The sequence below is a fragment of the Lagopus muta genome, chromosome 4, assembly GCF_023343835.1.
Source record: "Lagopus muta isolate bLagMut1 chromosome 4, bLagMut1 primary, whole genome shotgun sequence".
Taxonomy (NCBI): domain Eukaryota; kingdom Metazoa; phylum Chordata; class Aves; order Galliformes; family Phasianidae; genus Lagopus; species Lagopus muta.
The window spans coordinates 23,897,561-23,910,511 of NC_064436.1; the positions used below are offsets into that span (position 1 = coordinate 23,897,561).

At 39.5% G+C, this 12,951-nt stretch overlaps 2 protein-coding genes across 4 annotated transcripts in view; both read left to right on the forward strand.

Annotated features, from left to right (window-relative positions):
- The window catches only part of GALNTL6 (polypeptide N-acetylgalactosaminyltransferase like 6), a 487,138-nt gene extending 477,532 nt beyond the window's left edge, over positions 1-9,606 (forward strand). The window contains exon 13 of the mRNA XM_048943578.1: positions 9,496-9,606. The gene's annotated coding sequence lies outside the window, so the exon portion shown is untranslated. The remainder of the gene's footprint in view (positions 1-9,495) is intronic.
- GALNT7 (polypeptide N-acetylgalactosaminyltransferase 7) overlaps positions 1-12,951 on the forward strand; it is a 66,836-nt gene that overhangs the window by 18,541 nt on the left and 35,344 nt on the right. For 2 of the 3 annotated variants that reach the window (XM_048943574.1, XM_048943573.1), the window contains exon 2: positions 9,496-9,953. In XM_048943574.1, coding sequence (XP_048799531.1) covers positions 9,496-9,953 — 458 coding nt within the window. Of the gene's footprint in view, positions 1-9,226; positions 9,295-9,495; positions 9,954-12,951 lie in introns of those variants that run through there. The other variant, XM_048943575.1, reaches the window with a different exon arrangement.

Sequence of the window (12,951 nt, forward strand, 5' to 3'; positions counted from 1 at the left end):
TCCTCTTATCCACTGCTTTGTTCTTTCTCCAATACCTGCTGCACTTATTTTCCAGTGTTTTCTGAAGCATTTGTTTAAGAAGAAAGTCACCTTGCTGAACATCCCACACAGCAAGGTGCCCAGTGTGCTGCCTCCAAGTTGGGAAGCTAAAGAAAAAATATTTTCATGAAGCTTCTTCAAAGAAAACAAGGTTTAGTTTTAATAAGCGTGTGATGTCCTTCCTATGAATAGATGTAGCTTGTCGTCTCTCAAGTAGCGAGCTATTATAGGCAAAGAAGAAAAATTGAGAGCGATTGGGTGCTCAGCAGAGCCACTCACAAAGTTAAGACAAGAAACTAGACTTTGCCTTCCAAAGATAGGGCTCAGTATCTGGTGGGCTGTGCTTACCTTGGACAGTTCTTTTCCCTGCTGCCACAACAGAGTAATAGCTGTGCCACAGGGCTTGGTGCTCTCTTTGCTTTTTTGGCTTCTTCGTGGGATTTGGGTTTCTGAACAACTAAATCACAATGAAGTATTTAAAATAGCTGAATTTAGCAAATGAGTCAACTTGTATACAAATTTTAGTTTTCATCTGTATGTAGTCTTCGGTATAGCAGTCTGTATGGTACTTCCAAGGATAAACATACAGTACTGAGTCATTGCCATCTCTGCTTGAAAATGGATTGAGGACTGGGGGTGATGCTCTGCAAAAGTTTGCAGTTGAAATACCATCCTGATAACAAGCAGTATGTAGCAATGTCTCTTTGCAGAGGAAGGAAAAAAGGTTGTAGGCATTTACAAAAAACAGTTGATGGCAGATGCAGCGGTGGAGCACAGTCTCTGGTTCAGCTCTTTCTTCATTAGACTCTCATTAAGTGCTTAACCTAGAATAACCTACTTTGTGTGATGTCCAGTACTTGCTCTTCGTGATTTGTGTCATGCTCCATTAAGAAGAATGAGGCATTCGCCGTGTTGAGCCTTCTTGGAGAGGAGACGGTTTTAGGCTGCAGGGTAGGACAGGCAAGGAAAGAGTGCAGTTAGCCTCACAGCACAGAGAGGAGAGCTGAAAAGAGCAAGAAGCAGTTTTATGGCTGATGGGAACAGACGACCAAAGAGAACACGCTGTACTGCAACAGAGAAAAGACAGTTAAAATAGTCTAGAAGCGAAACACGCGTGAAGAGATGCAATGGATTGGGATATGCTTGCTTTTGTGCTATTTTCTGTACCACTTTGTTGATCACTTTGCCTTTCCTTTACTGAAAAATTTAATTATTCTAGTTGCAATAAACTTCTAATAAATTCTCATTTTTTTCTAAGTTTAAAAGCCTTTTTGTCATCTTGGGTGACATCTTTGCTCTGTAAGGAGAATATTTAGCTCATACTTCTGCCTTACCCAGTGTCCTCTGATAACTTTTATTCTATAGCAAGCAGCTACAAATGGTTTGGTTGGTATTTTTTTTTTTTTACTGCACAAGCTGCTAGTGCCAATACCTTTCTATTTCTAGAATGCAGGAGGGGCTAAAATATAATGTGACCTTAGGTAATAAAGCAGTCTCGTTAATAGGTCAGTTTAAGAATATCTGTGCTACTTGAATGATTGTATTCTTAATGATGAGAGACAATGAACTTATGCAAAGACTGCCACAATCTGCTTATTCATACATTTATTTGCGTTTTTGTATTTTTCTATTTATTTTCTATTTTCCTTTTAATCAGTATTTCAGATTGTGTTGCTTTTTGTAGACATTGTGTGTACTGATCTCCAAGATCTCTTAAGCATTGGGTGATGTGAATTCTTGACAAGGCTTCCTTTATGCAGTGTGATTATTTATTTATAAACTGTGACATCACAAGAAACAGAAAGATGAGACTTGTAAAAGCCCAGTAAGAGTTGAACCTTAAGCTAAAAAGGAAGGCAGGTTGGGGAAACTGGCTCAGTACCTCCAGACAGTAGGCAGCAGTAAAAATGAAGACAGTAAATGATTGTTATTTTTCTGAATACAATGATTGTTATTTGTTCTGAAACACTCAGTGACCTTTGTTCAGGCAGAAGAGGCTAATTGTGAAACTACCTGTAACACAGGAGTTCAAGAAATATTGAAATGCTCCCAAATTGACCACGTGAGATAGGCAAGGGCTGTGGTTTTATTCACTATCCTTTCTGCTCTTAAAACCCACCAAAGATGAGAGGGAAGGAGGTAATTGGAAGCGAGAGCACAGGAGCAAGGGCATGGGAAGAGCCGTGGGTGTCCAAACAGGGCTCAGCACTTGTGTCAGGATGCTGCTGTTCTTCTGGAGCTGAAGTGACAAGTGCATAGCACTGCTGAAGAGGATGACAGCAACATTGTTATCTCACAGGAGTTCTCCTTACAAGTGAGGGGTAATATTGCTGGACAACCATTTACTTTAAATGGGATGCTTACATGGCTATCTTACAGATTCATCTTAATGTAGATGTGTATCCCTAAACAAAGTACTCCGCAGATAAATAGGTAAAACTTGGGATTTAGGCTGTTACCCTCAGTAATACTTGAGCAATGAAGTTATATCAACTGAAAATAAATGTTAATATATTGTTAGAAGTTAATATCAGCAACTGTATTTGCCAATATGCCACACAAAAAAAAACGGAAGGGCAAGAGGCAGTCTCCATTTTATTTGATATCTGAGGGCTTATGTAGCTTATTAAAATTTTGAATGCAATGACCTCTTGAAACGTTGGCCACAAACCAAGGTGGTATGCAGGCAGCAGCCTGTAGTCACTGTCCTAGAGGAGTGCTTCTGCTGTGACAAAGTAGATGATATCTTTACAAAAATCCAGGAAGACAGGAAAAGTTAGATAATATTTTTGCTCTGGGAGCAATTAGAGTAACTGTGTAACCATTTAAAAAAAAATTAATTATTGAGAAACTGAGCCTTGTCTTCCTTAGTGGCCTTCTACCACTCACAGGTTCAAACAACAGCAGGGACAACCTTGGACATTAGTGAATGTTGTTAGATTTTAGACTTGTTACTATGCAACATTAAATTGTTCTTGCAATTTCCTTGGGATCGGTGATGGAGGCTCATGTAAATTAACGTGGCTCACTCAAAACTTGAACAGGAAATTCATTCAAACTAATTTGTAGTAGTACAGCATCAAACTTTTGCCAAATTCACATTCTGACAAACAGTTCCTGTCCTTTATTATGTATGTATTTACTTATTTATTTATTTGGAGGGAGGCTGGGAAGTCTCTTGCCTTTTTATAAGCAATGCTCTCCAAATCAGGAATGTCACATTAGTATAGAAGAAGATCATCCATCTTACTCCCCTAAGTTGTTCTGCCTCAACTAATTCTGGTAATTTTGGGACATGAAGATACTGCTGATTTTTATTATTATTATTACTATTATTTTCCCCAGTGGACCTTGATCCACTAGTATTTAGTGAAAGCTATTAGTTACTTTTGTCTGAATACCAAGTAGAAGTGTGATTCTCCTGTATTACCTAATCAGAATAGAACATAAGAAGACAGTGGGAAGAATTTTCCTCAGTGTTGCTAACTAGCAGTGTTGTTACAGGTATCTGGATCTGGCAAAACAGTTCCCTTCTGAAGAAATCCTTAGGAACAGAGAAATGGAGCATGGAAAGGCAAGCTAAACCTAAGACACTGCTGGGTAATGAGTAATGCACCAGGCAGCAATCAGCTTGGCAGTTGCTGTAAAATTTAAGCATGTGAAGAGGGCAGTTGTCCTCCTTATAAAATAATAATAATAATTTACATTACATCCTTCAGGTGAAGTGTAGTACAGAGCAGTATAAGACTTGCTAAGCACACATTTCTCCAAAACTGCTTCTGGCCCCTTGCATCTCAGTTACACTTTTAAGTTGTATAATGTTTTGAATGAATAGAATAAATGTATGTGAGTGTAGATCTATGAAATGTATGTAATTTAATGCTTTCTTTAAAGTTCTTGTTAATATTTTTGGAGGTTTTTTTGTGGCTTCCAGGTCTTATGTGAAATGCTCCAAAAAGTAGACTGATGTGGTCACATTCTGATAGATTCACTTGCTCCTTGGAGATGCCATCATTGTAACATGTTTGTGGTGTTGTGATAAGTTTGTCCTGCCTGCCAAAGCTTATTGCAGGTTGGTATAATGCAGCTAATCAAACTAATAGGTTTGATTTAGGTCTTATTAAGTGCTTTTTTTTTTTCCATTTAGAATTTTTAACAGAGCAAAAATCTACTCTGGATAAGTGGCATTGGTTGTTTAATGGACTTTGGTCTTGTCAGTGTATCTGTCAAAACTGACATAAGAACATAATTACAGACTTAATGTTTTCCTGGACATGTTGGTGATGAATTCTTTTAACAGTGTGCTTTTTCATTTGAGTTGCACCACGTACCCAATTACAGTGGGTAATGTATCTGCTATTTTTACAGGCGTGTGTTTTTAAGCATAAGAATTTTTCTATAATTCTGTATGAAATCATATTTTTTTCTGTTTCTTCCATTCCCATAAACATTCTGTTCTAAGGTTACACGAGTTTTAAGAGTTAGTGTAGGAGCTACTGAGATGTGTGGATTTTTCCTCCTCCTTGTTAGCAGCAGGTAGAGCAGAGTCATGCTAGAAACATGCCTGAGAACAACGTTATTTTTGTATCTTCTCAGCATGAGCCTAATCAATAAGGAAATCTTTGTGGATCCAGCCTGTGGTTCTTTTCTCTCCTTTCATCTTCTTTTCGTAATTGAACAAATCAAAACAACTCCCTCTTGTTTACTCAAACAATTGGAAATGCATAGCTCTAATATGTTGTGTCACAACTTTTCTCTAGTGGTCTTATTTCCCCAGTAAACTAGAAATATGGCTGCATTAAGATGAAGCAAACAAAGAAAAATATTTTAAATATGTTGAAATCTTTGCTGAAGTACCAAACTTAAGCTGAGATCTGTGTGGTCTCTCTCTTAGGTCCTGTCACAGCTTCTTTTCAAAATACTTCATTTTTTCTCCATTGTTTTCTTTAAAATCTTGTCACTTGCATAGAATAAGAACCTGCATCAGGGCACTTCTGAGAGCTCTTGATTTATCCTCAGTTAAGACTTTGAACTCTTCGTTATGGTAGGAAAACATGTTACTTGCCTTTCATGGTAAGTGCCAGTGGTGTAAATGCAGCCACAGACAAAAGTTTTTAATTTCCTTCTTTATCCTTAGGTAATGAGTATACTACAGAATTCTACTTCATTATACCTCTCTTCATTTTTCAGACATTGCTGATTTTTGTGTAGATGAACAAGCTGCTTTGAAAGACATGCTTTTGAATTAGCGAACCTTTTCTCAGCATGATAATCTTCCGTTCTATAAATTAAAAAATCCACTTCATTTTTTTTTAACCATCAATTTGTAGTTCAGACATTAGTTCATAGGACATTAGGGAGTTGCCAGTCTCGAACTGATTTACTGAAGAAAAGCAGATTATGCAACTTTGACATTTTCCATTTTATTGCCAGCCAGCATCCCAGCCCTCCTGTCAGCTGACCAATCCTACAGCCTCGTGAAGGTCTCTCCCATTTTGTTTCTTTTATTTTGTGAAGTTTAGAAATATGTCTCTGAGAGAAGGCTGTTACTTTTCTCATAACTTCAATTTCATCCCTCTCTTTTGCAAAAAGGAGGAACCTCATTTGCAAAAAATCACACCAGATATTTCCTTTTTACCCAAGTCAGGGACTGACTGTGTTTATACCATCTCAGTATTTCCAAAACACCCATTGCAGTGACTCATACATAATCCTTTTAAGGGGTGAAAACAACATCTAAAATACAAAGGAGGTTGAACCCAGCTGGTTCTCAAAAAACTTGCAGAAAATCTGAAATTTAGCACTTGAAAGAAAACTCTTCTGTGGGGCAAAAAGCAAACAAACAAAAGCCAACCATTTCTACATTACTGCTCATAAGCAGCTAACTGCACGTCCTTGGTAAAGATGTAATGAGACTTCTGTTGTTGTTCTTTGGTGGTCTTCAGATGTAAGAGTATTCTCAGGTTTTTGCTTCTCTTCCCTTAGTTTGAGAAAAGCCAGGAACACAGGTTTGTATTGTGCTCAGTTCTGAGACCTCCCTGTACCTTACTGTCATTGTCTGGTCGTTTCCAAAGTTTTTTTCAAACAATGTTAAGATTCTCTTGTTTTTCTGCTTTTTGAAAGGTTATGATTTTTTTTTTCCTTACTGTGCCTTCTGATCTGGCTGTCACTGTGGTATGAGTCTTTTTAAAGCTGAACTTTTAATCAGCCAGGCACACTGTTTTAAAAACAATTGCAATTTTTTTTAATATATATATTTTTAGATCGTTAAAAAATTAGAGAGGAAATCATCGTTCATAAAAGAGAAGTTCTGGAAGTTCCCACCTAAGGCACTGTAGTGTATATAACGGCCAGAGTCATTCTTTGATTGTAGATTGACTTTGTATTTTCTTCCAGACTGTATTTAGAAATTTTTTGTCTCAGTTATCTATGGACAGATGAGTAACCTCCAGGACCTTAGGCTGCACCACACACACATTTAAATGCTATTAGTTCCTTTCTTTGAAAAATGCTCCTAAAATGCTGTGTTGGGTCTGGCTGGGGCAGCGTTAATTTTCTTCACAGCAGCCCAAATTGTGGTATGTTTTGGGTTTGTTATCAGCACAGCTGGTATTTTAGCAGCAGCTGAGCAGTGCTTGAAAAGCCTAAAGGCCTTCTTTACTTCTCTCTCTCTGCCCACCAGAGATCTGGCTGGGTGTAAGCTAGAGGGTGGGAAGAGATGCTGCCAACTAGGTGACCCAAATTGATGGAGGAGATATTCTATACCATGTAATGTGCTTAGCAACAGAACAGAAGGAGGGGTTAGAGAGATTAGCCATCTTTTGCTTGGGAACTGGCTGGGCATCAGTCTACTCATGGGAGGTTGTGAGTGTTTGCCTTTGCATTACTTGTTTTGATTTTTTCTTTCACTTCTCCTTCTGTTTTAAACTGTTTTATCTCACATGTGAGATTTCTCCCTTCTATTCTTTTCTCCTCCCCTCCATGCCCTAGGTGTGGGCAGGTGACATTGCTTAGGCCCACAGCCAGTGCCTCCCTCAGGTTTGTCACAGGTGCCTAGAAATCGAAAGAAGAGGTGAGTGAGTGTCTGCATGTGTAACTTTCTGCAATATTTTTCATTCCTAGAAAAATGAAATAGGTTTAGGGAACAGTAGATAAAAGCACTATAATGCAAATTGTGTGGAATGGTTATAATGTAATATTGAGAAAGTTGTGGTTCCGATTACAGCAAAGTAAACAAATGACTTTGAGAAGTGTCATGCATCAGTCAGAGAGCAAAGAAAGTGGAAGCTTGTAGCTGTTTTATAGGTAATGGAAGTGGAGTGAAAGGGTATTTAATATTGTACAGACCAAGGGCATAAGAAATCCCTGTCTTATTGAGACTAGTGATCCATCCTGCCTGGAAGGACAAGCGAGTAGGTCTGGCTGCTCTCTGTGCTCCCTTCCTTTTGGACTCTTCCATCATCCATAAGGGTTGAATTAGAGTTTTTAAGAGATACCTCCCTGCCTAATCCTTTTGCTGTCCATTTATGGATGAGTCACCCATTACTTGGCCTTGTCCCCCATAGAACTGCTGTACCATCTGTGTCCACAGCTTTCCACGTGGCATATTCCAGGAGATCACTGCCTGTGCAGAGAACTTTTTTGATCGTTTGTTGTTGTTATTGTTTTACAAAAAACCTATGAATTTTGCCTAGTGCCTCTAGTTTGTGTATTTAGGGTCAGTGGTGCTTTTGTGTTCAGTTTATCCATCACCCTCATGATTTTCTAAGCTCCAGAGCTATGCTCCTCAGCCTTCACATCTCCAAAAACTGCAGAGTCTCAGCCTTTCTGGCCACGTGCCATGAAGCCCCACAAGCCTTCCGCTTCTTTCTGATTTCTCTGTTCTCTTCCATCCCTAACTGCAGCATGTCGTTTTGAGATGTGGAAGACTAAATACTACCAAAGATGTGAACTCATGAAAATTATATGCTGTCAAAAGCACTCTTCTTTAAGCATCCTTTCTGATTATACTCGTTATTTTGTTGGCTTTTTAGCTGCCTCTGCGCTTGGAGCAGAAATTAGGTACAAGTTTGTAAGGGCTGAGTGTTCAACAGTGTTCTGACAGTTAAGTGGTGGAGTTTTCATGCTGATTTGTAAGGCAAGTGTGAGATGATGTGTTTTGAAGAGTCCTCTTGAGACATTTTGCTTCCTTGCAAAACATGCTTTTTCATGTGCTCTCTTATCCTTCTCTTTCTCTTGTTGCCTTTTGAGAGTTCCTTGAAAATGGCGGAAGAGCAGAATAATGTAACCCTTCTGCATTTTGTACATCTTTCCTGTTTAATCTAGAGAAAGCAGAGAGGTACAATACTTCTTGAAAAAAGGATGTTATTTTGAATTCGAGCCTCTCCGACTCCCATTGTTATTGTGTTAGTCTAGGCATATTTTATTGTAGATTTTTGTTATTTTCTGAAGGTGGTGAAGAATGGTGTATGAGGTAAATAGCGTGATGTAGTAACAATGTACTGTTGCTGCAGTAATGGCAGAGTAGTATTATCTTAGCCATCAAGCAAAAATTCTTTCCTGATAATGTACCATACTGATTCTGTGTGATTCTGTCAGTAGAGGACATTCTTCTAATCTCTTTTTTTTTTTTATCCAGTATTTGCTACTAGGCAGTGAGATGTTACTGAAATCCATACGCTAAAAATCCATAGAGGACATCTATCTTACTTACAAGTAGATAATTTTCCCAGAAAATGTGAATTTTCAGCAATGAATTTCCATTATTCTTTTAGTCAGAAGTACTGGGAGAAGCAGTGACTGTATTTTTTTGGTGCATGTTCATGGGTGGGGCTGTTGTAATCCAGCTACTTCACACTCAGCTAGTCAGGGCCTTTCTGCCAAATTTCTTTCAATATCTCCCTTGTTCTAGCCCCATGGATCTTGTTGATTACTGACACTGCCAAGGAGTTTCCAAAATCCCAGCCTTTCTTGGCAGTGCAAATTTGATATTTCTTTGGGAGGGTACCGTAAAGTTGTAAAGTCACTTAAACATGAGTGCACTCAGCATCAGTGCTTATGGCTGCTGACTTCAGCCCCGAGCATGGCTTCCATGGCTGCACAGCAGGTCAGAGCAGGACTATGGCTTATTTCTGCCTTCAACTTACCTCACAGCTCTAAAACAGCACTGCTGTTTCAGCAGAGAGAATAATGCTTGTGGGAACAATTTTTGGGATGAGCAGGACATTAAGCCTTTGCCAGGACCCACTCGCTCAGGTAAGTGTGGGCATGGTCCAGTGAAGCTCTCCAGCAACTGCTAACTTTAAGTGTTCATTCAGCCCCTTAACAGGCATTTCTTTATTCTTGCTTAACATGTTTAGTGTCAACTTTCAGTGTCCAAGGTACAAGATTTGGGGGAAAAAAGAGTAAGTAATACATTTATATGATCTCCTGCTGTTTCTCTGTGTGTATATATAGGATGACAAAGAAGCCAACAGACCCTTACCAAACAAAGGAGAGCATGGACTAGGAAATGAGAAGTTCAAACCTGTGGTACCTTGGCCTCATGTTGAAGGTGTGGAAGTGGACTTGGAATCCATTCGAAGGAAAAATAAGGCCAAAAATGAATTAAATCAGCATGGTGGTGGTGATAACAATCAGCAAAACGTCATCCAGAGGCAGTATCTCACATTTAAACCTCAGACATTTGTATATCGAGATCCTGTTTTACGACCTGGAGTCCTCGGTAATTTTGAACCCAAAGAGCCCGAGCCTCATGGAGTTGTTGGTGGCCCTGGAGAGGAAGCGAAGCCATATGTTTTAGGACCAGATTACAAAGAATCCGTTCAAGCCAGCATAAAAGAGTTTGGGTTTAATATGGTGGCAAGTGATATGATCTCACTAGATCGGAGTGTTAATGACTTGCGTCAAGAAGAGTAAGCAAACTTTTTGTTTTCTTTTAGTTCTGTTTTTATAAGGCTTAATTATTTTCTTTCCATAGATCATAACCGATGTTTAAAGTGATATTATTAATTAGGCCAAATACTTAAGACTTCTTGTTCTGACAGGCAAGAGTGCTGTACTATACCAAATATTTCTGCATATATTATGCTAATGCTGTTCCAATTATTCCTTTTATAACTGCTTAATCTATATTGACTTGTCTCTAAAATCATCCATTTTACTGTTTAATCGCATTATTTTGGATGTTCAGTTCCCAGCAATCTTCCTTGTTGTATCATCTCTTTTTAATCCAGAAATTCTTAAGATTTGTTTTTAAGTAAGAATGCTTTTTTTTATTATTATTATTTCATGCAGAAGTTCCTATGGTATTGTTTATTTAGTTATAGTTTCATTACAGTGCTTTAAAAAAAAGACAAAATATTGTTTACTGTAAGCATTTTTACATAGTTACTTGCATTAACAGGAGTATATAGATCCGCTATAGATGGAGTTTGGGTTTTGGAGCTAACACCAGAGTAGTCTTCTACTTGCACCTCTCACTGCATTTATCACAAAGAAGTAAAGGGGGAAAGAAGAAAGTTTTTACTTGCCTTGGGGTGTGTCTACTTCACTGTGAGGGGAATTCTGGGAAGATATTATTTACTCTGTGTATAATTACCAGTAGGTTTCTGCAGTCTCTTCTGTTCTTTGTTAAATGCTGAAGCCAAATTTGCTTTCAGGCTAATCTGCGTTTGATATTATTTTCCTTGTTGAATATCAAGGAAAGGTCCCTGAGCAATCTGATTGATTAGTGGTTTTTTAAGCCTTTTTTTTTTTTTGTGTTGGATAGGAAATTATATGAATTTAAATATAAAATAGGTTCCTGTTCTCCCCAGCAGTGGAGTTATTTCTATACCAAGGTTTGGTGCCAACATCTGGATGCTTCCAACTGAGGCAGCTATCTATTTGGCTGGCTGTTGATTGCTTACCAAGACTTTGCTGTGGCCCTTCATAAAGGGTGTTTTTCCATGTCAAGAGGTGGGAGAAACCTGGTGAGCCGTTAGTCTTACTCATGCTTCTGCATGCTCTACTGCTTGGATTTACTACTCATTGTGTGCTTGCTAAAATGAATGAAGTGCACAGAGTGCGGGACTTCTTTCATGCCACATTCCTGGGGTGACTTACTGAAGGTTTCCACCTGCTTGAAGTCAAAGAAGAGAAACAAGTTTGTCAACTGATAGCGGAACAGGAATGTTGAAATTTTACAGTTTCCTCCAAGCACATTTACAGATAAGTCTTCCATGGTGGTCAGAGCCAGCAGCTCAAATCAAAGTCAGGCTTTATTGTTTAATATCCTAAGAAAGCAAACAAAACAGCATGAAAAAAAATGAGCAAAATACATCTTTCAGGCAAATTTATGTTGAATATTTCATATACTGAATACTTGAGAAGCTTGCAGTTATCTTAAATCTGTTAAAGGTTTATTGCAATCCCCATGCGTCCCACAGGAAAGGCAGAAGAGAAGGAAAGCAATGCAGGATTGGTTGGTATTGCTATATGCTTTCGCATATCAGTGTATTCACTTTCCTGCTTTTCCCCCTGCAAAACAGCAGGTTTCTTCATGGATGCACCATTTATTTTTCTCCCCCTTTTCACCCTACTGATCCATTCAGTAAGTCCTGAAGCCATTTTGGTTGTAAGACTGGGCAGCATTCACTTCAATTCTACCAAAGAACAATATAGTCATCCTTTTTTGACTACCAGTATCTTAGCATTGTTAAGTCAGTAAGATATTTTAGTCAAAGGCTGGGTTATTCACTCAGAGGAGCTCAAATCCAGGTAGGCCTCTTGTCAGCCTTCTCTTTGGGGCATAGAAGTTCTTCAGCATCACCCTAAGCAATGAGTTTTGTTCAGGGAAAGGTGTTAAGTGCTTCCCCACACTGCATTGGCAGGAGTGAAACAGCACTGTAAGAACTGTTTCTCTCAGCTTAAAAGACACATAGCCCCATGAAGGGGTGTCCATCCTGCTGTGGTTAGATTTGTCTTTTCCATCAGACCCATGGCCAAGGTGATTTGCCAACTGCCATTACTGAATCAGCAGGAACTTTGCTGCTGATTGTAGACAGTCTCAGTTCCATAAAAAAAGCTTAACTTTTGCTGCCTCCTGTAGGGAGGGATAATGTTGGCTGGTGCGCTGAAGCAGATTGTCAAGTAATGCTGTCCTATTCCTTAGGTTAGCAATGTGAACTCCTACTTTGAGTTACTTAACCAGTCTGTTTTGAGGTTGAAGCCAATCACTTCAGTTGGCATGAGGAACTATGATGGGTTTAGGTCGAGCAGGACTTGTTTTCCCCCTTACTTTTAGTTGCAAAGAGGTAGAAACAGCTTTAGCAGGCCCTGTCCAAAACCTCTGAATGGTTGCTGAAGAAAACAGAATGACAGAATGGCCGTGGTTGGAAGGGACCTCAAGGATCATGAATTTCCAACCCCCCTGCCACATGCAGGGCCACCAACCTCCCCGTTTAATGCCAGACCAGGCTGCCCAGGGCCCCATCCAATCTGGCCTTGAACACCTTCATGGATGGAGCATCCATAACCTCTCTGAGCAGCCTGTTCCAGCACTTCACCACTCTGCAAAGAACTTCCCCCTGACATCCAACCTAAGTCTTCCCTTCCTCAGCTCAAAACCATTTCCCCTTGTCCTGCAGTTACCTACCCTTTCAAAGAGTTGATCCTCCTCCTGTTTGTAGGCTCCCTTTAGATACTGAAAGGCTGCAATGAGGTCACCCCATAGCCTTCTTTTCTCCAGGCTGAACAAGCCAAGCTCCCTCAGCCTGTCTTCATAGGGGAGGTGGTCCAGTCCCCTGATCATCTTCGTGGCCCTCCTCTGGCTCTCTCCAACAGCTCCCTGTCCTTCTTGTACTGGGGGCTCCAGAGCTGGACACAGTACTCTAGGTGGAGTAGAGGGGGACAATCACCTCCCTGTCCCTG